We start from the raw sequence: 23,176 nt of genomic DNA, 5'->3' as shown, positions 1-23,176 counted from the left end.
CTCACTCTAGCCCAGGCTGACCTGGAATTCACCATGTAGTCTTAGGGTGACCTCAAACTCATGGTGATCTTCCCACCTCTAATGGAATTAAAGCCATGTGCCACCATGCCCAACTTCAAATTCCTTGATAATAATCCAGACCTGGGCCTGAAAAAGAAACAGAAATACCTGTTCAATGAAAAGTCACTGTTAAGCTGGGCATGGTGGTACACGCCTTTAATCCCAACACTCAGGAGGCAGAGGTAGGAGGATCACTGTGAGTTCGAGGCCACCCTGAGACTACATGGTGAATTCCAGGTCAGCCTGGGCTAGAGTGAGACCCTATCTCAAAAAAACAAAAAAATAAAAAATAAATATACAATCTTCATACATATGCTTTTAAAAGTCACTGGGAAAATGCATTTAAAAAAATTGGAGGGCAAAACATTATAGGCCATTGCCAAGGTCCTTGTGGGTTTCCCACCAAGAATAGATGATAAGATCCTATTGCTGAAGACTCCACATACTTGGGCTGCAAGGACACTGAGAGATCCTGCTGGAACTGAGTTGATAACCTCCTCCATTTGACCAGCTGATAGAAAGCTGGAAGAAGCCATTCTGCATGCAGTTCAATGGGAGAAAGGGAAATCACCAGTGAAGATACTCAACAGTGGACACTGAAAGCCTTATATGTGGCCAGCCAGGCCAAATGAGCCAACGGGTGCAACAGTGGCACGTCTATCATGGTGGAAACCAACTGCCCTCTAATTGGACTGGAGGCCCGCTCCGTGGGAGGGAATACATCCCTGATACTGAAAACTTAAAACGGGTAGTCATGAGCCCTAGGGGTGTAACATCTGCTGATGTCTGGCTAAACTTATATACTATGCTTATCAAACTGCCCAGGTAAGCACTTCTCTTAACATTTATACCTTTATATTAACGCTACTCCCACTTTGGGTAGAGAATCTTCTCTTTTCAGATGGCAGTGACCTTGGACGACTCAGAAGGTATCATGGTGCTGGAAAGAAGTGACTGGAGTACTGAGTAATATCTCTATCACACCTTCCAAGGCTCAGGGTCTATTGCAGAAGAGGTGGCAGAAAGAATGTAAGAGCCAAAGGAAGGGTAGCTCACAGCGTGCTCCCTCCAGACATAAAATGACCTCGATATCCATGACCTCATAGTCCCTGACTCAAGATGCGTAGGCTGCCTTGTGCATCTGGCTAACGTAGGTCCTGGGGAATCGAGCCCAGAACCGGTATCCTTAGGCTTCACAGGCAAGCGCTTAACGGCTAAGCCATCTCTCCAACTCTCCATTTCTTAATATTGGTGTTACCAGGGAAATGGGAGATTGTGTTCAAAGCCAATGAAGAGGGAAGGGGGTCCACGCTCAATGGCCTTCAAGCCTGCCGATACCTGTCTAGGAACCCAAATACTGAGCCCCATAGTGATTGCACCGATCCAAATATCAGGCCAGCAGTGTGCAGAGGTGTCTGTCTAACCCCTTAATTATGTGCCTCGCTGTGGGAACTGAGAATGCCTAGCCTCCGGGCTGGGTTGGAGCTGCACCAGACCCGAGCACAGGGCGCTGGGCCCCGCCCCGCCCAGGCCGTAGGTGGGGCACTCTAGCGCGCGGCGCCGGATGGGCCTCGGCGCGCGCCGTAGCGGCCGCCATAGGAGGCGGGCTTCGGGTCGGCTCCGCCCCCTGCCGGCCGCGGCGTGTAGCTGCGAACCATCCCCGGCGGTGTGGCTGCTCAGTTCAGCATCGGCGGCCCGTGGCCATGGGGCAGGAGCCGCGGACGCTGCCGCCATCCCCCAACTGGTACTGCGGCCGCTGCAGCGACGCGGTGCCCGGGGGCCTCTTCGGCTTCGCGGCGCGGACCTCCGTGTTCCTGGTCCGCGTGGGCCCCGGCGCGGGCACCACCCCGGGGACGCCCCCGTTTCGAGGTACCTCTTCTCCTCTGGGCCCCAGCCATCCTGGGTACACCCTGGGGACGTCACCTGCAGCCACCCCTTGGTCTACCGCAGGAAAAGTGGGGGAGGTGTGGTCCTTGTCGTCGAGCCCGCGGGGGTCTCCATGAACGATCTCTGGCGGCGCGATCTCACTCGCACGTGGACCGCTCGCCGACTGAGAGGTCGGCCCTGCCTAAGCCTGCCTGGGCATTTAAACGTCGGTGGCTTTGCCCTTGTGGGCCCGGGGACTGCTTTAAGTAAGACCCCCACAAACACTTGGTGCGCGTTCTGTAAGAGTGGATTGAGCCCAATTCTTTCTGGCTAGTGCTTGAGCCAGGTGTGGTGGCACACCTGTAACCCCTAGCCCTTGGGAGGCTGAGGCAGGAGGATCGCCCCTTGTTCGAGGCCCATTTAGGTTACATCCAGGTCAAGCCTGTTTCAAGAGAAAAAGAAGACAGAAAGCCCTAGGGTCTGATTATGCCTTGGCCTATTATAGTGTCAGGCTTTTCTGTATCACCTGTGGCCAGATCTAATTTAAAAGTGGCTTTTACATTCTTCCTTTGAGTTGCACCCCAACCTGTAAAATAGGCCCCACAAGGGATCTGAACGTTGTATCAGCACCTGAGATTTTTGGTCATGAGGCCTTGGATAGGCTAGGTAGCTCCCAAGCTCCTGTTCGTTGCTTATCCAGCAACAGTAAGATCCTGTCTGGAATCTTGGCTAGCGGTTTAATTAACCTAACGTCTTGGTTTTGTTTGCAGTCGTAGGAGAGTTGGTGGGACACACTGAAAGGGTCTCTGGCTTCTCGTTTTCTCATCACCCTGATCAGTACAACCTCTGTGCCACCAGCTCGGACGATGGGACTGTCAAAATCTGGGATGTAGAGACTAAATCAGTTGTGACGGAACATGCCCTACACCAGGTACCATTGCTCGCTGACTTCAGTTCCAAGTATAATTTTGCTAGCTCATCTGTGTATGGGATTGGTGTTCACAGGCATGTGGAGCCCTGAAGCTGACTGTCTTCCTTGATCACTCTCCCATTTTAGTTAGTGATGCACTTGAACTCAGAGCTTGCCAGTTCAGCTAGCCCTAGGGATCCCCATCTACACTTCACAGACACTGACATTAAGGAATTATAGGAGGACACTATGCGTGCCTGGCATTTTTGTGGGTGCTGGGGATCTAGATACTGGCCCTCACTCTTGTGTGGAAAGCACTTACTCCACTGAGCCATTTCCCCACCTCCTCCCAGTGCAAGAGAATTTTAATAATTGTGTTCTTTAATTAGATAAGAATGCCTGTTTTGTAAGATGTGTTACAACCTACTTGAAAGATGCATATTTTGCTTAAAAACTAGAGGTTGATCACAGTGCCTGACACTACCTACACAAGACCCTCATAAGAGAAGGAAAAGATCAGGGCATCAAAATAAAAGAGAGACTGATTGAGATGGGGAGGGGATATGATGGAGAATGGAATTTCAAAGGGGAAAGTGGGGGGGGGGTAGAGAGGGTATTAACATGGGATACTTTTTATAACCATGGAAAATGTTAATAAAAATTGAGGAAAAAAACCTAGAGGTTAACTAGTTTTTGCAAAATGACTATTATAAAACAGCCACATTTAAGTTACTTAAGTCTTCTCTATGCTGGTATCATGCTACAGTAGCAGAAATTGAGGGATAGCAGCGGTATGGTCCACGCCGTAACATACTTGATAGCAGGTTGTTCACATAACAACCCAGAGAACTGGGGGTTGTGATGCATGGGCAGTACTCTGGAGTGTGAGACAGGAGGATTGTCATGAGTTCAAGGTCTGTATGGGCTGCAAAGGGAAACAATCTCCAAAACCTCAAAAATCCTATCATTAGGTTAATATAGTACTGCTATACAGGTAGTACTGAGAGATATTTATTAAGTATTTGTAATGTGCCTAGCATTAGGCTGTTTTGTGGTACAAATTAATAGTCAAGTAAAATTCAGCACTGGCTAATAAGATACAAATCCATTTTTGTTTTGAAGCATACGATATCGGCATTGCATTGGTCTCCTCGAGTTAAGGACTTAATCGTTTCTGGGGATGAAAAAGGAGTCGTTTTCTGTTACTGGCTTAACAGAAATGACAGCCAGCACCTCTTTATAGAACCCAGGACAATTTTCTGTCTCACTTGTTCACCTCATCATGAAGATTTAGTAGCCATTGGGTGAGTACTGTCCATCTGTGTGGACACTTTCCTTTTAGTTATGACTGGTTTTCATTCTCATTGCCTTCTGTGCTTTCATCCTGGAAAGAACCTCCTACAGCGAACTGCTCCTCCCGCTCTGAGCATCAGGCATTCCTGTGGTCTCCAGGCCTGGGATGTTGCTTCAGCTCCCACTCCCTCTGTGTGTGTGTGTGTGTGTGGTTGTTTGTGTATTTGAGAGGGGAACATGGCTGCTTCTGCAAACAAACTCCAGACACATGCACCACTTCGTGCACCTGGCTTTATGTGCGTGTTGGAGAATCAAACCTGGGCTATCAGGCTTTGCAAGCAAGTGCCTTTAGCCGCTGAGCCATGCCCCCTGGCCCCTCTTTGGTTTTGTTTCCTTCCTTCTCATGATACTATGCTTGCCGCATTCTTTGTGTGTAATTCATTTTCTATTACTTCTGTTCATGATGTCCCTTGGACATGACATTACCTCCATTGTGAGGTGACTGTTCTGTCTGGTTCTGTATACTTGCTTGAAATTGGGAAGTTGAGATGGAATTAAGGTCTATTTTCTTCCTTCCTTCCTTCTTTCCTTCCTTCCTTCCTTCCTTCCTTCCTTTCTTTCTTCCATCTTTCTTTCCTTTCTCTCTCCCTCCATCCCTCCCTCCTTCCCTTCCTTCCTTTCTCAAGGAAGAGTCTCACTTTAGCCCCGGCTGACCTGGAATTCACTGTGTAGTCTCGGGGTGGCCTTGAACTCATGGTGATCCTCCTACCCTGCCTCCTGAGTGCTGGGATTAAAGGTGTGTGCCACCGTACCTGGCTCATTCTTTCTTTATTTTTATTATTTATTTCTTTATTTATTTTGTTTTTTTGAGGTAGGGTCTCACTCTAGTGCAGGCTGACCTGGAATTCACTATGTAGTTTCAGGGTAACCTTGAACTCACAGTGATCCTCCTACCACTGCCTCCTGAGTGCTAAGATTAAAGGCTTGCGCCACCATGCCCTGCTCTTTCTTTCTTTATACTTGATCTTAGCCAGAAGGCTGAGAAGTGATCTCTTTCTTTTTTTTTTGCTTATTTATTTGAGAGCGACAGACAGAGAAAGAGGAGAGTGGGTGCGCCAGGGCTTCCAGCCACTGCAAACGAACTCCAGATGCGTGCGCCCCCTTGTGCATCTAGCTAACGTGGGTCCTTGAACTGGGGTCCTTACGCTTCACAGGCAAGCACTTAACCGCTAAGCCACCTCTCCAGCCCTCTTTTTCTTTTTTTTAATGAGAGAGAGAGAGAGAGAAAGAGAGAGAGAAAATTGGCATGCCAGGGCCTCCAGCCACTGCAGTCGAACTCCATATGTGTGTACCATCTTCTGTGTATGTGCGACCTTGTGCACATGCGTCATTTTGTGCATCTGGTGTACATGGGATCTGGAGAATTGAACATGGGTCCTAGACTTCACAGGCAAACGCCTTAATTGCTAAGCCATCTCTCCAGCCCTTTAAAGTTTTTTTTGTTTGTTTGTTTTGTTTTAGCCAGGGCGTGGTGGCTCACACCTTTAATCCCAGCACTTGGGAGGCAGAGGTAGGATGATTGCTGTGAGTTCGAGGCCCCCTGAGACTACAGAGTGATTTCTAGGTCAGCCTGGGCTAAAGTGAGACCTACCAAAAAACCAAAAAAAAGTTAAAAGTTTTTTTTATTTGTTTGAGGAATTGGGCATACCAGGGTCTTCAGCCACTGCAAACAAACTCCAGATGAATGCCACCGCCTCGTGCATCTGGCTTTACATGGGTTCTGGGGAGTTAAACATGGGTCCTTTGCTTTGCTGGCAAGTGCCTTAACTGCCAAGCCCTCTTCCCAGCCTGGGGTCCGTTTCTTATTGATCCCCAAAATGGTTTCCTGTGAACTGCCTCCGTGGGCATCCCCTTTCCCTCACTGTCCTGTGTACTGTGTTATCTCCAGTGACGACTTGGTTGGCACAGTCATTTTAAGATGATCAATTTTAAGAATATTCGAGGAGAAAAGACTGGAGGGGATTCAGAAGACTGGCTAGCAGGAGTAAGGAAGTGGAGACACACCTGAAGACAGCTTTTTCACAGTTTGCTGTAGAACCGTGTGTACATGAAGCTGGAGGTGGTTCAAAGCATGTGAAGATGCCAAGTGTGTGTTTCTGTACTGACCTGCGAGACAGCTGCTTATGAAGTGGTGTGTGAGAGAGTCTAGGGATCTACCTAGGTAGCCATCGAGCACGTACAGCTGAAAACATTTGGGACCAGTTGGGTTAGGCTTGCTGATAGACTTGGAAATGGAGAATGTTCCATGCTGTGGCTTCAGATTTCTCCTGGAGGTTTTAGAGAATTGGAATCTAGTTCGGGGTTAAGGTGGGACCAGACAGGGAAGAAAGGATGGCCACTGTCAGTAGGAAAGTGTTCCTTAGAGAAAGTGTATGCCCAGTGCTTAGAGTTGAACACAGAGTCAAGGATTGAGGTCATGACTGAAAAAGGAGATGGCTGGATGCTGTCAGGCTTGGGGGTCTATGGCATAGATACCCAGGGGAAAGACCAAGCAGCGGTCATGTTTTAGAGTGACTATAAAAATATACCAGTGAGGGCTGGAGGGCTGGCTTAGAGGTTAAGGCCTTTGCCTGCAAGGCCAAAAGACCAAGGTTTGATCCCTCAGGACCCACGTTAGCCAGATGCACAAGGGCGCACCCGTGTGTGGAGTTCCTTTGCAGTGGCTGGAGGCCCTGGCACACCCATTCTCTCTCTCTCTCCCTCTTTCTGTCAAATTAATAAATAAAATAAAATAATAATTTTAAAAAAATAGGCCAGTGAGGCTGGGCGTGGTGGACACACCTTTAATCACAGCACTTGGGAGGCAGAGGTAGGAGGGATGTTATGAGTTCAAGGCCAGCCTGAGAATACATAGTGAATTCAAGGTCAGCCTGTGCTAGAGGGAGATTCTATCTCTAAAACCAAAAAAAAAAGAAAAACAAGACCAGTGAAGTTTGTATTGTGCTGTATGAAGGAACAGATGGGAAGAAGAATGGGTGGATGACGGTGACAAATGTAAGAGGTCTGTGGCTGGACAGCCTCGTGAAACGGGAGTGTTGGCCGGGGCTCGCGTGCTGAAGTGAGCAGAGTCGGCAGGAGCGTGAGTCAAGGGTCCTGACAGAGGAGCAGGAACAGAAGTGCTGCATCCTTTAGACAGGGAAAGTCCTCTGTCCATCCAGACACAGGGCTGGATCCGAAGGATTTGTTTTTAGATCATCATTCCCAACAACCTTTACTGAAATTTCAAAACAACAGTTACATTGTATAGTTTGTGCATGGCGGTACACACCTTTAATCCCAGAGCTCTGGAGGCAGAGGTAGGAGGATTTCCATGAGTTCGAGGCCACCCTGAGTCGACCTAGTGAATTCCAGGTCAGCCTGGGCTAGAGTGAGACCCTGCTTGAAAAACTAAAATAAGTAAATAAATAAGAACAAACATACATACATACATACATACATATATACACACACACACACACACCCCTACATATACATACATATACACATACATACATAGTTTGTTTACAAATATGTATTTATTTTTAGTCAAGCACGGTGGTGCACACCTTTAATCCCAGCACTCGGGAGGCCAAGATAGGATTGCTGTGAGTTCAAGGCCAGCCTGAGACTACATAGTGAGTTCCAGGTCAGCCTGGGCTAGAACAAGATCCTACTTCAAAAAAATAAATAAAATATATATATGTCTGTTTGACAGGGAAACACCAGAGCCTCTTGCCACTGCAAACAAACTCCAGATGCATGTGCCACTTTGTGCATCTGCCTTTACGTGCCTACCAGAGAATTGAACCCCAGGCCAGCAGGCTTTGTCAGCAAATATCTAACCACTGAGCCATTTCTCCAGCCTCCAATTTATATTTATTTGTTTTTGAAAAAATATTTTTGATTTTTATTTATTTATTTGAGAGAGAGATACAGAAATAGGCAGAGAGAGAGAGAAAATGGGAGTGTGAGAGCCTCCAGCCACTGTAGACAAACTTCAGATGCTTCCATACCCTTGTGCATCTGGCTTTCATGGGTCCTGGGGAGTCAAACCTGGGTTCTTTGCCTTTGCAGGCAAATGCCTTAACCACTGAGCCATCTCCCCAGCCCATATTTATTTATTTTTGAGGTAGGGTCTTGTTCTAACCCAGACTGACCTAGAATTCACTATGTAGTTTCAAGGTGGCCTAAACTCACAACAGTTCTCTTACCTCTTCCTCCCAAATGCTGTGATTAAAGGCATATGCCAAATGCCTGGCTTCATCTCTGTTTATTTATTTATGAGAGAGAATGGGCACATCAGGGCCTCTAGACACTGCAAACAAACTCCAGATACATGTGCCACCTTGTGTATCTGGCTTTATGTGGGTACTGGGGAATCAAATCTGGCTACTTTGGTTTTGCAGGCAATGCCTTCACCGCTAAGCCATATTTCCAGCCCTTCATCTTAAAAAAAGAAAAGGTACTTATGAGAAAGAGAGAAAGAATGTGTGCGCCGGGGCCTCCTGCTGCTGCTGCAAACCAACTCCAGAATCATGTTCCATTTTGTGCATCTGGCTTTATGTGGATACTGGGGAGTCAGACCCAGACTGTCAGGCTTTGCACGTGAGCACCTTTAACCATTGAGTCATTTCTCTAGCCTAGGCTGACCTGGAATTCCCTATGTAGTCTCAGAGTAGCCTTGAACTCATGGTAATCCTCCTACCTCTGCCTTCTGAGTGCTGGAATTAGATGTGTGTGCCATTGCCAGGCTTGGTGGTGCACGCCTTTAGTCCCAGGACTCAGGAGGCAGAGGTAGAAGGATCGCTGTGAGTTCGAGGCCACCCTAAGAACTACATAGTGAATTCCAGGTCAGCCTGAGCTAGAGTGAGACCCTTCCTCAAAAAAACAAACAAAACAAAACAAAACAAAAAGTGTGTGCCTGGCTCAATTCATCTTTTTTTTTTTTTTTAAAGGAGGGGAGAGAGTGAATGAATGAGAATTGGTGTGCCAGGGCCTCCAGCCACTGTGATTGAACTCCAGATGCGTGTGCCATCTTGTGTGCATATGTGACCTTGAGTGCTTGCGTCACCTTGTGCGTCTGACTACAGTGGGACATGGGGAATTGAATGGGTCTTTGGGCTTCACAGGCAAGCACCTTAACTGCTAAGCCACCTCCAGCCCCATCTTTTTAAAACCTTTTAAAATATTTTTTTATTTGAGAGAGAGAAAGAGGCAAGTAGAAAAAGAATGGGCACACCAGGGCCTCTAGTTGCTGCAAACGAACTCCAGATGTAGGCGCCACCTTGTGCATCTGGCTAACATGAGTACTAGGGAATCAAACATTACATGTTGTGTTAATTTATGGTTGGAAAAATAGTGTTGGTTGTGAAAAGGAGACTTGGGCACATAAACTTTGTAACCAGAGGAACTTCTGGGCTCCAGTTCTTCCATGAGCTACCTTAGAATGCAGCCTGCTTCTGTTTGAGTATTGTAATAGGGGGAAAATGTAGCATTTAGTAGCTCATGCTAAGAGGCTGATGCTGGGGAAGCTTACCAAAACCAGGACGCATGAAGTGAACCCCTTTGGGAAGAGAACACCGTTTGCTCTCATCCTCACTTCCTCCCCCCCCCCCAAGCTATACCTATATGTCTTCCTTCCAGCAGCCATGGTGCACGCTTGAGCAGACATGTTTGCTAGAGAGATTTGCCTATCTTCATTTCTCACTGACATGTCTAACACTTGTTTTTTAGTTACAAAGATGGCATGGTGGTTATAATTGACATCAGCAAGAAAGGAGAAGTCACTCACAGGCTTCGAGGCCATGATGATGAAATCCATTCCATAGCCTGGTGCCCCCTACCTGGTGAAGACTGTTTGTCCATAAATCAAGAGGAGGACTCAGGTAAGATGATGAAGAGAAACTACAGTACTCTGCCACATCAAGAGTCAAGTGGGGTGCTGGAGAGATGGCTTAGCAGTTAAGCTCTTGTCTATGAAGCCTAAGGACCCCAGTTCAAGGCTCGATTCCCTAGTACCCACGTTACCCAGATGCGCATGGGAGTTCACGTGGCTGGAGTTCATTTGCAGTGGCTGGTGTGCCCATTCTCTCTCTCTCTCTCTCTATCTGCCTCTTTCTCTGTCTGTCACTTTAAGATAAATCGAAAAATAAAAAATACAAATAAAACAGTCAAGTGGGTAGACCTGTCATCACCCAAGTTATATTTAAAACTTCAGGTTATTTAGGTTGGACTGGTGAGACAGATGGCCAGATTTTGGAATCCCTACAGACATTTTTCTGCAGCTTGAGGACTTTTGGGGGGATCGGAGAAAAGAACAACAGGACAAGCAAGCTACAATACACCCTTGGCAGCTGGCTGCCAAGGAGGTGGTAGATGAGAGGAAGAGAAAATGTGCCTTTTGAGCTAGGATCCAAAAAGCAGGCATGCTCAGCAGTGGAGGCCTCCACATAGCTGCATAGGGGCAGGGGCCTCTTCAAAGAAATGATGAGAAAATCCAGTGTTAGGACAAGCACAATTAGGATTTTGGCTGGGATCCAAAGAAGAGACAGAAAGGGGTAAGGAAAGGTTATAGTTTTTGAATTTAAACTCAGAAAAGTGGGCAGGCTTAATCATGAGGTTCTGCAAGCAACCACCCAAACTATCTTGTATCATATGATAAGTATGTACTTCATGGAAATTAAAAGCAAAATTACCCTGTCTCCCCTAGAAGAATCTGCAGTTCCTAACGGAAAGGTTATAGCAGAAGCCCCAGTCACAAAGGGCTGCTACTTAGCTACTGGAAGCAAGGATCAGACCATTCGAATCTGGAGCTGCTCCAGAGGCCGAGGTGAGTTTGATATATGTTCTCATGTGCTGTAACCTTTGATGATCCAGTGGGATCTGTTCTTCTTTTAGTTTGTCTGGTTTGGAGAATATCATTTATCCAAAGTTTGCCCTTGTCCCTCTTGTCCAAAAAGTTGCTGCCCTGGTGTAACCTGGTCTACTTGGCTCTCTAACACCTGAATTTTGTGTTAAGATTTTCTGATGTGGGCTGGCAAAATAGCTTAGTAGATGAAGTGCTTACCAGCACTGTGTAATCCCAGCACTGTGTAATCCCAGCACAGCGAGGGCAGGAAGGGAGGTGGAGACAGGGAAGTCGCCCAGAACTTCACAGGCCCACTAGCATGGTGAACAATAAGTTGAAAGATGAGGACTGACGCCCTGAAATTGTCCTCTGACCTCCACATATGTGTACAGGTTTCTCATGCTTTCCAGGAAAAGGCAAGAACCCTTGCTTTACTGAAAGATCCTGTTGGATAAGGAGAGAAGATACCTGTTTTAAGAATGGGAACATGGGAGCTTCCTCAGTTAGAGGAATGGGAAAGCTCTCTAGAGTTACAGCTTCTAATGTGGAGAAAGTAACATGCCCAGCATAGAGGAGATTGGGCATGTTCAGGGTGGTATGGCCATAGACCATGCCCAGCATAGAAGTGTGTGTTTACATGGGACAGCTCACTGGACTCAAATTAGCTAAAAATGCACATGGAGACATCTGGCTGAGATTCATGTAGGATGGTCTGTAAACCTAACTGCTGCCTGCAGCAGCCTTTGGTGGGCAGAATCAGCTGGAAAGCACCTCATGTCTACTGGCTCAAGTCTCCAGGACTGTGTGTGTATTTAAAGCTGTGCTTATGGCTCTGATACTGGTAGACAAGGAACCTCTAACTCAGTACTGGTTGTGGATCTCCCTTGCCACATGTGTTCACTGCCAAATTTCCCCTCTCTGGTGGATTTATAGCCAAACAAGAGAAGGATCCCATCTGTCCTTGCAATTTTTTCTTTCTCATTTATTTGACAGAGAAAGAGAGAGAAAATGGGTGTGCCAGGGCCTCCAGCCACTGCAAATGAACTGATCTCTTGTGCATCTGGCGAACGTGGGTCCTGGGGAATTGAACCTGGTTCTTTGGCTTTTCAGGCAAATGCCTTAACTGCTAAGCCATCCCTCCAGCCCTGTCCTTGCAATTTTGGATAATGTTATTACTCTGGTTCTCATTTCTAATTGGGAACTCATTATATTAGACAAAGAGACTCTTAGCAAAGATTTGAGGAGCCAAGATAGTCTATGAGCACTTGTTTGGCTTAACTGCTATTACCTGTTTTAAGAATGGGAACATGGGAGCTGCCTCGATTGGAGGAATGGGAAAGCTCTCTAGAGTTACAGCTGCTTTTTTTTTATGTTATTTTATTATGTTTCCGTGAGAAAACAAGGTAATTTTGGCCAGGCTTGGTGGCATACACCTTTAATCCTTGGGAGGTAGAGGTAAGAGGATCACTGTGAGTTCTAGGCCAGCCTGAGACTACATAGTGAATTCCAGGTCAGCCTGGACTAGAGTGAGACCCTACCTTGAAAAACAAACACAAAACAATCAAAAGTAAGTACCATACTTGCACACCATATACTATGCATTGTAAACTGCTAGGAAACTTCTAATTGCTGGTTTCAGTTTCTTGAGAGCTCAGTGGCTTTCCTTTAATCTGCAGGAGTGATGGTTTTGAAATTGCCCTTTCTGAAGAGAAGAGGAGGTGGAGTGGACCCAACTGTTAAAGAGCGTCTTTGGTTGACACTGTATTGGCCCAAGAATCAGCCAACCCAGCTGGTATCCAGTTGTTTTGGGTAAATCTTTTTGGATCATATTTATTTATGACCTGGAATTCACTGTGTAGTCTCAGGGTAGCCTCGAACTCATGGTGATCCTCCTATCTCTGCCTCCCAAGTGCTGGGATTAAAGGTGTGCACCACCACGCCCGGCATATTTTATTTATTTAAGAGAGGGAAAGAGGCAGAGAGAGAGAGAGAGAGAGAATGGGCACACTAGGGTTTCCAGCTACTACAAATGAACTCCAGACACATGCCCCTCCTTGTGCATCTGGCTAACATGGGTCCTGGGGAATTGAACCAAGGTCCTTTAGCTTTGCAAGCAAGCGCCTTAACTGCTAAGCCATCTCTTCAGCCCTGGATCATATTTTAATGTGAGAGAGAGAATTGGTGTGCCAGGGCATTCAGCCACCGTAATCAAATTCTAGACGTGTGTGCCACCTATGGGCATGTGTGACTGCATGTTTGCCTCACTTTGTGCATGACCTGGAGAGTCAAACATGGGTCCTTAGACTTTGCAGGCAAACGCCTTAACTGCTAAGCCATCTCTCTAGCCCCTTATCTGATTTCTAAAGAAGTAGTAATTTATTTGTGCGCATGCGTGTGTACCAGGGTCTCTTGCTGCTATTAAGGAATACCCATTTGGTAAAAGCCAGGCACGCACCTTTAATCCCAGCACTCAGGAGGCAGAGGTAGGAGGATCACAATGAGTTCAAGGCCACCCTGAGGCTACATAGTGAATTCCAGGTCAGCCTGGGCTAGGGTGAAACCCTACCTGGGGGGGGGGGGGGGGGGGAGCACCCATTTGGCTTTATGTAATGTAAATGGTTGAGGAATTAAGCCCAGACCAGCAAGTCTCTCCCCAGTCTGTCTTTGTTGTTGTTGTATTTGAGGGAGGATAGGTGCACCAGGGCCTCCACCTGCTGCAAACGGACTTCCAGATGCACACGCCACTTTGTGCGTCTGGTTTTATGTGGGTATCGGGGAATTGAACCTCGGCCCTTAGGCTTCTTGGGCAGGTACCTTAACCACTAAGCCATCTCTCTAGCCCCCAGATAGTTTCTTTTTGGCACAATAGATTTACAAAACAGAAACTTGGCTGCTGAGCTGGAGAGATGGCTCAGTGGTTAAGGCACTTACCTGTAAAACCTGATGACCTGGGTTCCATTCCCCAGTACCCAGTTAAACCAGTTGCACAGTGGCTCATGCATAAGAAAGAAAGGGAGAGAGGGAAGGAGGGAAAAATGAAGGAAGGATGGAAAATGGGCTGGAGAGATGGCTTAGCAGTCAAGGCACCTGCCTATAAAGCCAGAGGACCCAAGCTCAATTCCCCAGTACCCACGTGAGTCAGATACACAAGGGGGCACGGGCATCTGGAGTTGGTTTGCTGTGGCTGGAGGCCCTGGAGTGCCCATTCTCTCTCTTTCTCTCTCAAATAAATAAAATATTAAAAAAGAAAAAAGGGAGAGAGAAAGAAGAAAGATAGGCTATCAAGAGAAAATGGGATTAAACCTCTGTAACAAGAAGGGGGTACTTGCAGCATAATGTTTTCTGCAGTGATCAGAGACTGAGGCAAGTCCAGCAGCTAGAAGCTGACAGATGAAGGTGGTCAAAAATTTTGTCGGTCCTGATGGAAAGTTCACATCAGGAGGCAAATGGATCAATTTACTGTTGTTAGATTCTGGCCCAGTGTTCTCTAGCAGATTCTGTTCCTCATGTGATGGTAGTCAGACATTTTACTTCCTGTCAGTGTGTCTTGGGTTCAGGAGATGATTTGGGTTCATTTTGACTATACTGCAGCCATCTTGATTTTTGAGTTACCAAGGGAACAGTTAAATTATTCAGCAACTGAGGGTCTTGACTGGGGCAGAGACCAGCTACCATCTGCATGTGAAAGATGTCGCCTTTGTTCTTCCTTCTCAGAGGCGAGATGCTGCTGTGGGATCTCACCCAGTCCTGGAGACGGAAGTACACCCTCTTCAGCCCCTCGGCAGACGGGCAGAATCATTCCAGAATTGTGTTCAGTTTATGTCCTTTGCAGACTGAGGACGGTAAACACTTGCTGCTTTCCACATCCATGGATCGAGATGTAAGAACTGCTTCCCACCAGCTTTGTAGAGCTGAGCTGTGAGCCGTGGGTGGGGCTAGAAGATGTCAGCCCTCACACTGGTCCCTGCATCCCAGTTCAGTGATCTGGACTAGGTCGACCATATGCACTGGGGGAGGGGCGCAGGAACCACCATGAGGCTTTTGACGAGAGCAGACCTAAAGGGCAGTTATGTCCAGAAAAGGGTTGTGTGCCCATCGCTTCTGCTTATCCTGATCTGTAGTTCAGGTAGCAGACACTGTATATATGGAACGTGACCTTGACCATTAATCCTCCTGCCTCCGCTTCCTGTTGGGCCGAGTACAGGTGGTGCCACCTTCCTCCTTTTACGTATTGCTGGGATTGAGCCTGGGGCTTTGTGTGTGCTAGGCAAGCACTGTACCCAGAGATCAGAGAGCTACATCTCCAGCCCCTGGTTTGGTAACTTTGTTTTCTCAAGCCCGTGTGTACAGCAAGCGACACTTAACACTTTCACTCCTCCTCCTTAAAAGAGTAAGCGCTCTGCGTCTCCATCACCCTCGCCTTCCCTGTGCCGAGGGCCTGCTCTCCTCACCCTCCGCAGAGCCGAGCGGGGCCGGCAGCGCTGCAGCAGGCTGGGCAGGTGGCAGAGGTCTGTGAGGTGGCAGCCCGCGTTTTTGTTTATGGACTGCGTGATTCTGGGTTCATGAGGCATTTCTAAGAATAAATAGGCTCCCAGATCCGATCCCTGTGAGCTGCATAATGTTTTGCTGATTTCTTTTTTTCCACAAAAGATACTTTTTCCAGGGCTAGAGAGATGGCTTAGCTGTTAATCGCTTGCCTGTGAAGCCTATGGACCCTGGTACGAGGCTCGGTTCCCCAGGACCCACGTTAGCCAGATGCACAAGGGGGCGCACGCGTCTGGAGTTCGTTTGCAGAGGCTGGAAGCCCTGGCGCCCATTCTGTCTTTTGTCCTCTATCTGCCTCTTTCTCTCTGTCTGTTGCTCTCAAATAAATAAATAAATAAAATAAACAAAAAAATTTTTTTAAAGATACTTTTTCCAGTTTCTACTGGAAATTGTGTTATATATTTACCCATTCTTTAAGCCCATCCCATTTGAAAAAGGCTTTAAAAGTATTTATTTTCCCATTTCTCTGCTGCTTTCTATACTGGACCCTAACTCCTTAATCGTTTCAGGTAAAATGTTGGGACATGGCTACGCTGGAGTGTTGCTGGACCCTGCCTTCCCTTGGTGGGTTTGCCTACAGCCTGGCATTCTCTCCTGTGGATATGGGCTGCTTGGCCATAGGCGTTGGGGACGGCATGATACGTGTGTGGAATACACTCTCCATTAAGAACAACTATGACGTGAAAAACTTTTGGCAGGGTGTCAAGTCCAAGGTTACAGCGGTAAGGATACTTTTTTTTTTAATTTTAATTTTTTTTATTTTTTAATTTTTATTAACATTTTCCATGGTTATAAAATATATCCCATGGTAATTCCCTCTCTCCCCACCCCCACACTTTCCCATTTGAAATTCCATTCTCCAAAGGATACTTTCTTTAAGCTGTTTTTCAAAACGAATTTTTTTGTGGGAGGGGGGTTCAAGGAAGGGTCTCACTCTAGCCCAAGATGACCTGGAATTAACTATGAAGTGATCCTCAGGTTGGCCTTGAACTCATGGCAATCCTCCTACCTCTGCCTCCCGAGTGCTGGAATTAAATGTGAGTGCCACCATGCCCGGATGTTTTTCAGAATTTATTTCAGGGAGAGAGAAAAAAAAGACAGACAGAGAAAGAGACAGAATGGGCGCACCAGGGCCTCCAGCTGCTGCCAACAAACTTTAGACACATGCTCCACCTGTGCATCTGGCTTATGTGGTTCTTGGGGAATCAAAGCTGAGTCCTTTGGCCTTGCAGGCAAGTGCCTTAACTGCTAAGTCGTCTCTCCAGCCCTCAAAAAATTCTTTTGTAAAAAAAATATTTTTATTAATTATTTGAAAGAGAGAGAATAAGAATATGGGCATGCCAGGGCTTCCTGTCATCACAAATAAACTCTAGAAATATGTGCAATTTTTTTGTGCATCTGGCTTTATATGGATACTGAGGAATCCGAGCAGAGCCATCAGGCTCTACAAGCAAGCGTCCTTCACCACAGCGCTCTCTCTCGAGCCACTCAGATTCTTTCTAGATACTTTCTGCTCATTTAAGTGCACTCTCTTGGAATTCAAAGTTTGAAAGTATTTGTGATGAACCTTGAAACAAATTCACATTTAAAAAAATAATTATTGCCAGGCGTGGTGGCGCACGCCTTTAATCCCAGCACTCGGGAGGTAGAGGTAGGAGGATCACCATGAGTTCCAGGCCACCCTGAGACTACAGAGTTAATTCCAGGTCAGTCTGGACCAGAGTGAGACCCTACCTCGAAAAACAAAGAAAACAAAAATAAATAAAAATAATTATTTAATTATTTAAGAGATAATGGGCATGCAAGGGTCTCCTGCCACTTCAAAAACATTCCAGATGCATGTGCCCAAGACTTTGCAAGCTCCTTTAACTGCTGAGCCATCCCTCCTGCCCCAAGTTCACATTTTCTAAACTGTACAGGAATCTTTTATTCCCAACTTTACACTGTTGTGCACATGAACCACCATGTGCATCTGGCTTACATGGATTCTGGGGAGTTGAACCTGGGTCCTTAGGCTTTGCAGGTAAGCACCTTAATAGCTTATAGCCATCTCTCCAGCCCCCTCCCTTTTTTTTTCCTTCCTTCTTTTTTTTTTTTTAGTATATCTAAGTTGGTTCTCAAAAATACCTGTAAAGAGCTGGGTGTGGTGGTGCACGCCTTTAATCCTAGAACTTGGGAGGCAGAGGTATGAGGATCGCTTTGAGTTCAAGGCCAGCCTGGGACTCCACTGTGAGATCCCGGTCAGCATGAGCTAGACCGAGACTCTACCTTGAAAAAACTAAAAAATAATTTAAAAAAACCCCTGAAAATAGAGGCACAGTTGGCAGTGGGCTGTCTGTGGTGTTGAGACAGTGACAGTCATCTGCTTTTAACCCTGTGCTGTTTCTTGGAAACAATGAGAACTAGAAGAAATCAAGACAAGAGAGTTGTCACACGAATATTTAAAGGACAGCATGAGGATTGCTCTCACTGTCCCCTTTTCTCATCTGTTGTCATTTGAAAATGTTTCTTTGTAGCTATGCTGGCACCCAAACAAGGAAGGCTGCCTCGCTTTCGGGACAGATGATGGGAAAGTGGGATTGTATGACACCTACTCCAGCAAGTAAGCAAGGCCCAAGGGTTTGAGTTTATGAACCTGATGTGATAAAAATGGTACAGGAAGCTGTTGAATGGTAGAATCTTCTGTCTCTTTACACTGAGGTTTGGAACTTGGTATTGTCCTTAAAAAATTTATCAGGTGATACCAATTCAGACTGTCTGGCATTTGCTTTTTTTTTTTTTTTTTTTTTTTTTTGAGGTAGGGTCTCACTTTAACCCAGACTGCCCTGAATTTGCTGTCTAGTCTCAGGGTGGCCTCGAACTCACGGTGATCCTCCCACCAGGATAAAGCATTTGCTTTTGTTAGTACAGAACTTTTCAGGCATGCTGAAGCAGACAAACAAGTATTAAAAAAACAAACACAAATGCCGGTCGTGGTGGCGCACGCCTTTAATCCCAGCACAGTACTCGGCAGGCAGAGGTGGGAGGATCACCGTGAGTTGGAGGCCACCCTGAGACTACATAGTGAATTCCAGGTCAGCCTGGAGTAGAGTGAGACTCTACCTCAAAAAAAAAAAAAAAAAAAAAAAAAACAGAAAACAACACATATAGCTGGGCATGATGATTCACATCTTTAATCCCAGCTGAGGAAGGAGAATCTCTGCAAGTTCAAGGCCAGCCTAGGGCTCCAGAGTGAGTTCCAGGTCAACCCAGGCAAGAATGAGACCCTGCCTTGAGAAAAACAAACCAAACCATAAGAATGCCCAGAGATGACACGTGCCTCAAGTAGCCATAGCTAAGTGGGGCAGTGTCTTGACAGATGGGCTGTAGAGCCTGTTACTGTAGACTTTGTTGTGACCTTGATACTATATGTAAAACTAGGAATGTTAGGGTGCTTAACTTCACTAGGTGTTTTAGAGGGACCAGCGAGGAAGATGAGCCCAAAATAGCCAGATGAATAGAATAGTACGTTTATTTTGGGTAAAATCTAATTAGGGCTTATTTTGGTAGTGAGTAGTATTACATGGTCAATTATTCACTTGTTTGGCTTTTTAGTAGTCAACTGTTTGGAGAAAAGTCCTAGGGTATTATTTCTTTGTAATATCAGAAACTGAGGAAAGCTGGTCTACATTTAAATATTTAAATCTCCCTGTTCTCCCACCCCACAGACCTCCACAGATTTCTAGCACGTATCATAAGAAGACAGTATACACGTTAGCTTGGGGACCACCGGTGCCCCCCATGTCACTTGGTAAGTATCCGAGGTGTTGTTTAACAAACAGGAGCATGCTCTTTTGCTCTCGTTCTAAATATGAAAGCTGGAGCTGCACATACTGTGGTGCCATGGCTACCTTGTGCTGTGCTGTGTCCCCAGGAGTCCGCAAAGTGGGAAGGGTCATTGGACTTGCTAGAGGAAACATGGCCCATAAGCTCCTCAGACGCCAGAGCATCTTTCTTCTCCTTTAGCTGAGATTGTTCATTGCATGTAGTCAACCCCTTGCTGGGTCTTAGCCTGCCATTACTGGCCTGTCCTTTCCCTCTCTATGCCCCCAGTCCTCTACCAGTTGCTACTGGTATTCCTCAAACAGGGGGTCTTTCTTAACATCTTTCTGGTGGTGGAAGAGGGCTGTGGTGCCACTTACACCTGCGTCTTCACACGTGCTGGGCACACGCTCTGCCACCAAGCAATACATCCCCAGCTCTTTCTTTGTTAAGTCTTTCATGTACTTTCCTTAAGTATAATGACACATCTCTAAGCTTCTGTAGCTACCGGCCTTACATGGACAGGGATGAAAGCTACGTTGGAACTGTGGTTCATTTACTCAACAAGAATGCTTTGCCACTGTGGAGATTGTGACTTGCGAAACCTTTCTTTATGTAGTGATAGGAAGTCATGGAGCTCCATACATGTAAATGCCCAGAGTAGAGAACTCATTTCTGGAAGAAAAAGTGCATTATCAGAAGCTTTGACTTGAGCCCATGTATTTTTTCTGACTCCAGCTTCAGTGCCACTACTGTTTTGAATTTCAGATCAATGCTTACTATTATTTCTTAGAAATTAATGGACAAAAGTCGAGCGTGGTGGTGCATGCCTTTAATCCCAGGCAGAGGTAGAGGATTGCCATGAGTTCGAGGCCATCCTGAGACTACATAGTAAATTCCAGGTCAGCCTGGGCCAGAGTGAGACCCTACCTCAAAAAAAAAAAAAAAAAAATTAATGGACAAGTAGAATACATTTTTTTCCCCTCAACAACTGTGCTGAGATGGAAAGGACAGCTACCTTATTCCACTGCACTCAGATCCTCCAAGTATATAATCCCTTTCAACCCTTAAAGTCCTTAGTATGATATGACCATACTGTGGGAACACTTGGTTAAGCTGGTGAAATGCAAAACTTGCGAACTTTCTTTCCTTCATTCACACAGGAGGAGAAGGAGACCGGCCTTCCCTCACCTTATACAGCTGTGGAGGGGAAGGCATTGTGTTGCAGCATAACCCCTGGAAACTGAGTGGAGAGGCCTTTGACATCAACAAGCTTATCAGGGACACCAATTCAATCAAAGTGAGTTCTGATGGGCCAAAGTCTCCTGTGGTTGCCCTGCCCTGCATCCTCAGTGCCGTCCGTAACCGAGGCCATTGTACTTAGCCAGGCTTCCTGGTGGTACAAGGATGTCTGTGAATTTGTGGGCTGCCTCTATCCTCAAACAGAGCAAAGAATTTAACTCACAACAAGGGGCAGCTCAATCGCATTGGTGGTTTATTATAAACTCATAACTTGACTATCAAACATCCTTTTCAAGCCAACTACTTAACCAAAGTGAGCCCCTGGTAATAAGTCCAAGTTCAAGTACAAAATGGTTTTGCTCAAGAATTGATTTTTGCCGGGCATGGTAGTGCATACCTTTAATCCCAGCACTTGGGAGGCAGAGGTGGGCAGATCACTGTGAGTTCGAGACCAGCCTGAGACTACATGGTGAATTCCAAGTCAGCCTAGGCTAGAGCAAGACATTTATCTAAAAAAAAACAAACACAAAGGCAGGGGAGATGGCTTAGTGGTTAAGGTGCTTGTCAGCAAAGACAAAGGACCCAGGTTCAGTTTCCCAGTACCACGTAAAGCCAGATGCAGAACAAGGTGTATGTGTTTGGAGTGTGTTTGCCGTGGCTGGAGGCCCTGGCCTGCCCATTGTGTCTGTCTGTTCTCTCTCAGGTAAAATATAAAATATTGTTAAAAAAAAAAATTGACTTTTTTTTCTGTCTTGAAATCATGTCTCACTGTATAGCCTAGGGTAACCTTGAACTTCTGACTTAGCCTACCAAGTGCTTGTATTACAGGCTTATTCCTCCGTGCTGAGTGTGTGAGTGCAGCGGGGCCTCTTTCCTCTGTAAATGAATACCAGATGCTTGTGTCTCTTTGTGTCTGGCTTAGGAATTGAACCCAGGCAGCAAGCTTTGCAAGCAAGTGCCTTTAACCACAGCCATTTTCCCAGCCCTTATTGTATTTTATTTTATTTTTTCGTTTTTCGAGGTAGGGTCTCACTCTAGCCCAGGCTGACCTAGAATTCACTATGGAGTCTCAAGCTCAACAACAATCCTCCTACCTCTGCCTCCTGAGTGCTGAGATTAAAGGCGTGCACCACCACACCTGGCTATTATTATTATTTTTTTAGTAAGGGCTTAAGTAGTCTAGGTTTACTTGTTAATGTAGCTAAAGATGACCTTGAACACTTAATCCTTCTGCCTTCCCAAGTGCTGGGATTATAGGCATGTGCTGTCATACTTAGCTTCTTAGCTTGTCTTTTTAAAAAATATTTATCATTATTTATTTATTTGACAGAGAGAGAGGGAGAGAATGGGCGCGCCAGGGCCTCTAGCCATTGCAAACAAACTCCAGACACGTGGGCCCCCTTATGCAGCTGGCTAACGTGGGTCCTGTGGAATTGAACCTGGGTCCTTCGGCTTTGTAAGCAAATGCCTTAACAGCTAAGCCATCCCTCCAGCCCTTAGCTTGTGTTTTTAAAAAATTATATGTGTATATATATATTTTGTTTGTTTGTTTTTTGTTTTTCGAGGTAGGGTCTCACTCTGGTTCAGGCTGACCTGGAATTAACTCTGTCATCTCAGGGTGGCTTTGAACTCATGGCGATCCACCTAACTCTGCCTCCTGAGTGCTGGGATTAAAGGCGTGCGCCACCACGCCCGGCTTATGTGTATATTTAATTGTACACACTTTCAGCCTGTTTTTGTTTTTTGGCAAGCCCAATAGGCTGGTCTTTTTTTTTTTTTTAATGAGAGCAAGAGAAGGAATGGACGAATTGGCACACCAGGGCCTCCAGCCACTGTAAACGAACTTCAGGTGCTTGTGCCACTTGGTGCAATGTGCAACCTTGCACGCTTGTATCAGCTTGTGCGTCTGGCTTACATGGGATCTGAAGAGTCGAACATAGGTCCTTAGGCTTTGCAGGCAAGCGCTTTAACACCTAAGCCATTTCTTCAGCCCTTGGTCATTGTCTTTTTTTGTTTGTTTGTTTCTTCTTTTTTTGAGGTAAGGTTTCACTCTAGCTCAGACTCACCTGGAATTCACTATGTAGTCTCAGGGTGACCTTGAACTCAAGGTGATCCTCTTACCTCTGCCTCCCAAGTGCTGGTATTAAAGGTGTGTGCCACCATGCCCAGCCCTTGTCTGGTTATTTTTTGTTTGTTTGTTTTGTTTTGATTTTTTCCCGTCCAATTCTTTTTTATTTTATTTTAATTTATTTAACAGAGAAAGAGAGAGAATGGGTGCGCCAGGGCCTCCAGCCACTGCAAACGTACTCCAGACCCTTGGCTGGTTATTTGAGTTAATGTCTCATGCTAGCCAAGGCTGACCTGGAACTCACTATATAGTCCAGGCTGTTCTCCAACTCATGGCAATCCTCCTACCTGAGCTTTCTGTGCTAGGATTAAAGTCATGAGCCAGTGTACCTGGCTGTCACTTAAAGGAAATCATTTCAGATTTTCAAAAGTCACACACAAAAAAATTATTTTGGGTCCTTTGCCCAGATTCCCACATGTGATCATATTTGCTTTAATGTTGTCTC

General features: G+C 46.1%; 1 protein-coding gene across 2 annotated transcripts in view; it reads left to right on the top strand.

The window, feature by feature from the left end:
* Positions 1-1,752: 1,752 nt before the first annotated feature.
* The window catches only part of Gemin5 (gem nuclear organelle associated protein 5), a 52,709-nt gene continuing 31,285 nt past the window's right edge, over positions 1,753-23,176 (top strand). The window contains exons 1-11 of one of the 2 annotated variants that reach the window (XM_045152074.1): positions 1,753-1,929; positions 2,697-2,857; positions 3,959-4,140; positions 9,902-10,053; positions 10,881-10,997; positions 12,692-12,824; positions 14,730-14,895; positions 16,070-16,282; positions 18,077-18,162; positions 19,268-19,350; positions 20,525-20,661. In XM_045152074.1, the coding sequence (XP_045008009.1) occupies positions 1,764-1,929; positions 2,697-2,857; positions 3,959-4,140; positions 9,902-10,053; positions 10,881-10,997; positions 12,692-12,824; positions 14,730-14,895; positions 16,070-16,282; positions 18,077-18,162; positions 19,268-19,350; positions 20,525-20,661 (1,596 nt within the window). In that variant the 5' untranslated portion in view covers positions 1,753-1,763. Of the gene's footprint in view, positions 1,930-2,696; positions 2,858-3,958; positions 4,141-9,901; positions 10,054-10,877; positions 10,998-12,691; positions 12,825-14,729; positions 14,896-16,069; positions 16,283-18,076; positions 18,163-19,267; positions 19,351-20,524; positions 20,662-23,176 lie in introns of both variants that reach the window. The other variant, XM_045152073.1, reaches the window with a different exon arrangement.

The sequence above is a fragment of the Jaculus jaculus genome, chromosome 6 (assembly GCF_020740685.1).
Source record: "Jaculus jaculus isolate mJacJac1 chromosome 6, mJacJac1.mat.Y.cur, whole genome shotgun sequence".
NCBI lineage: Eukaryota > Metazoa > Chordata > Mammalia > Rodentia > Dipodidae > Jaculus > Jaculus jaculus.
The sequence above is the reverse complement of the archived record's forward strand: the minus strand, read 5'-3'. Positions and strand labels throughout refer to the sequence as shown.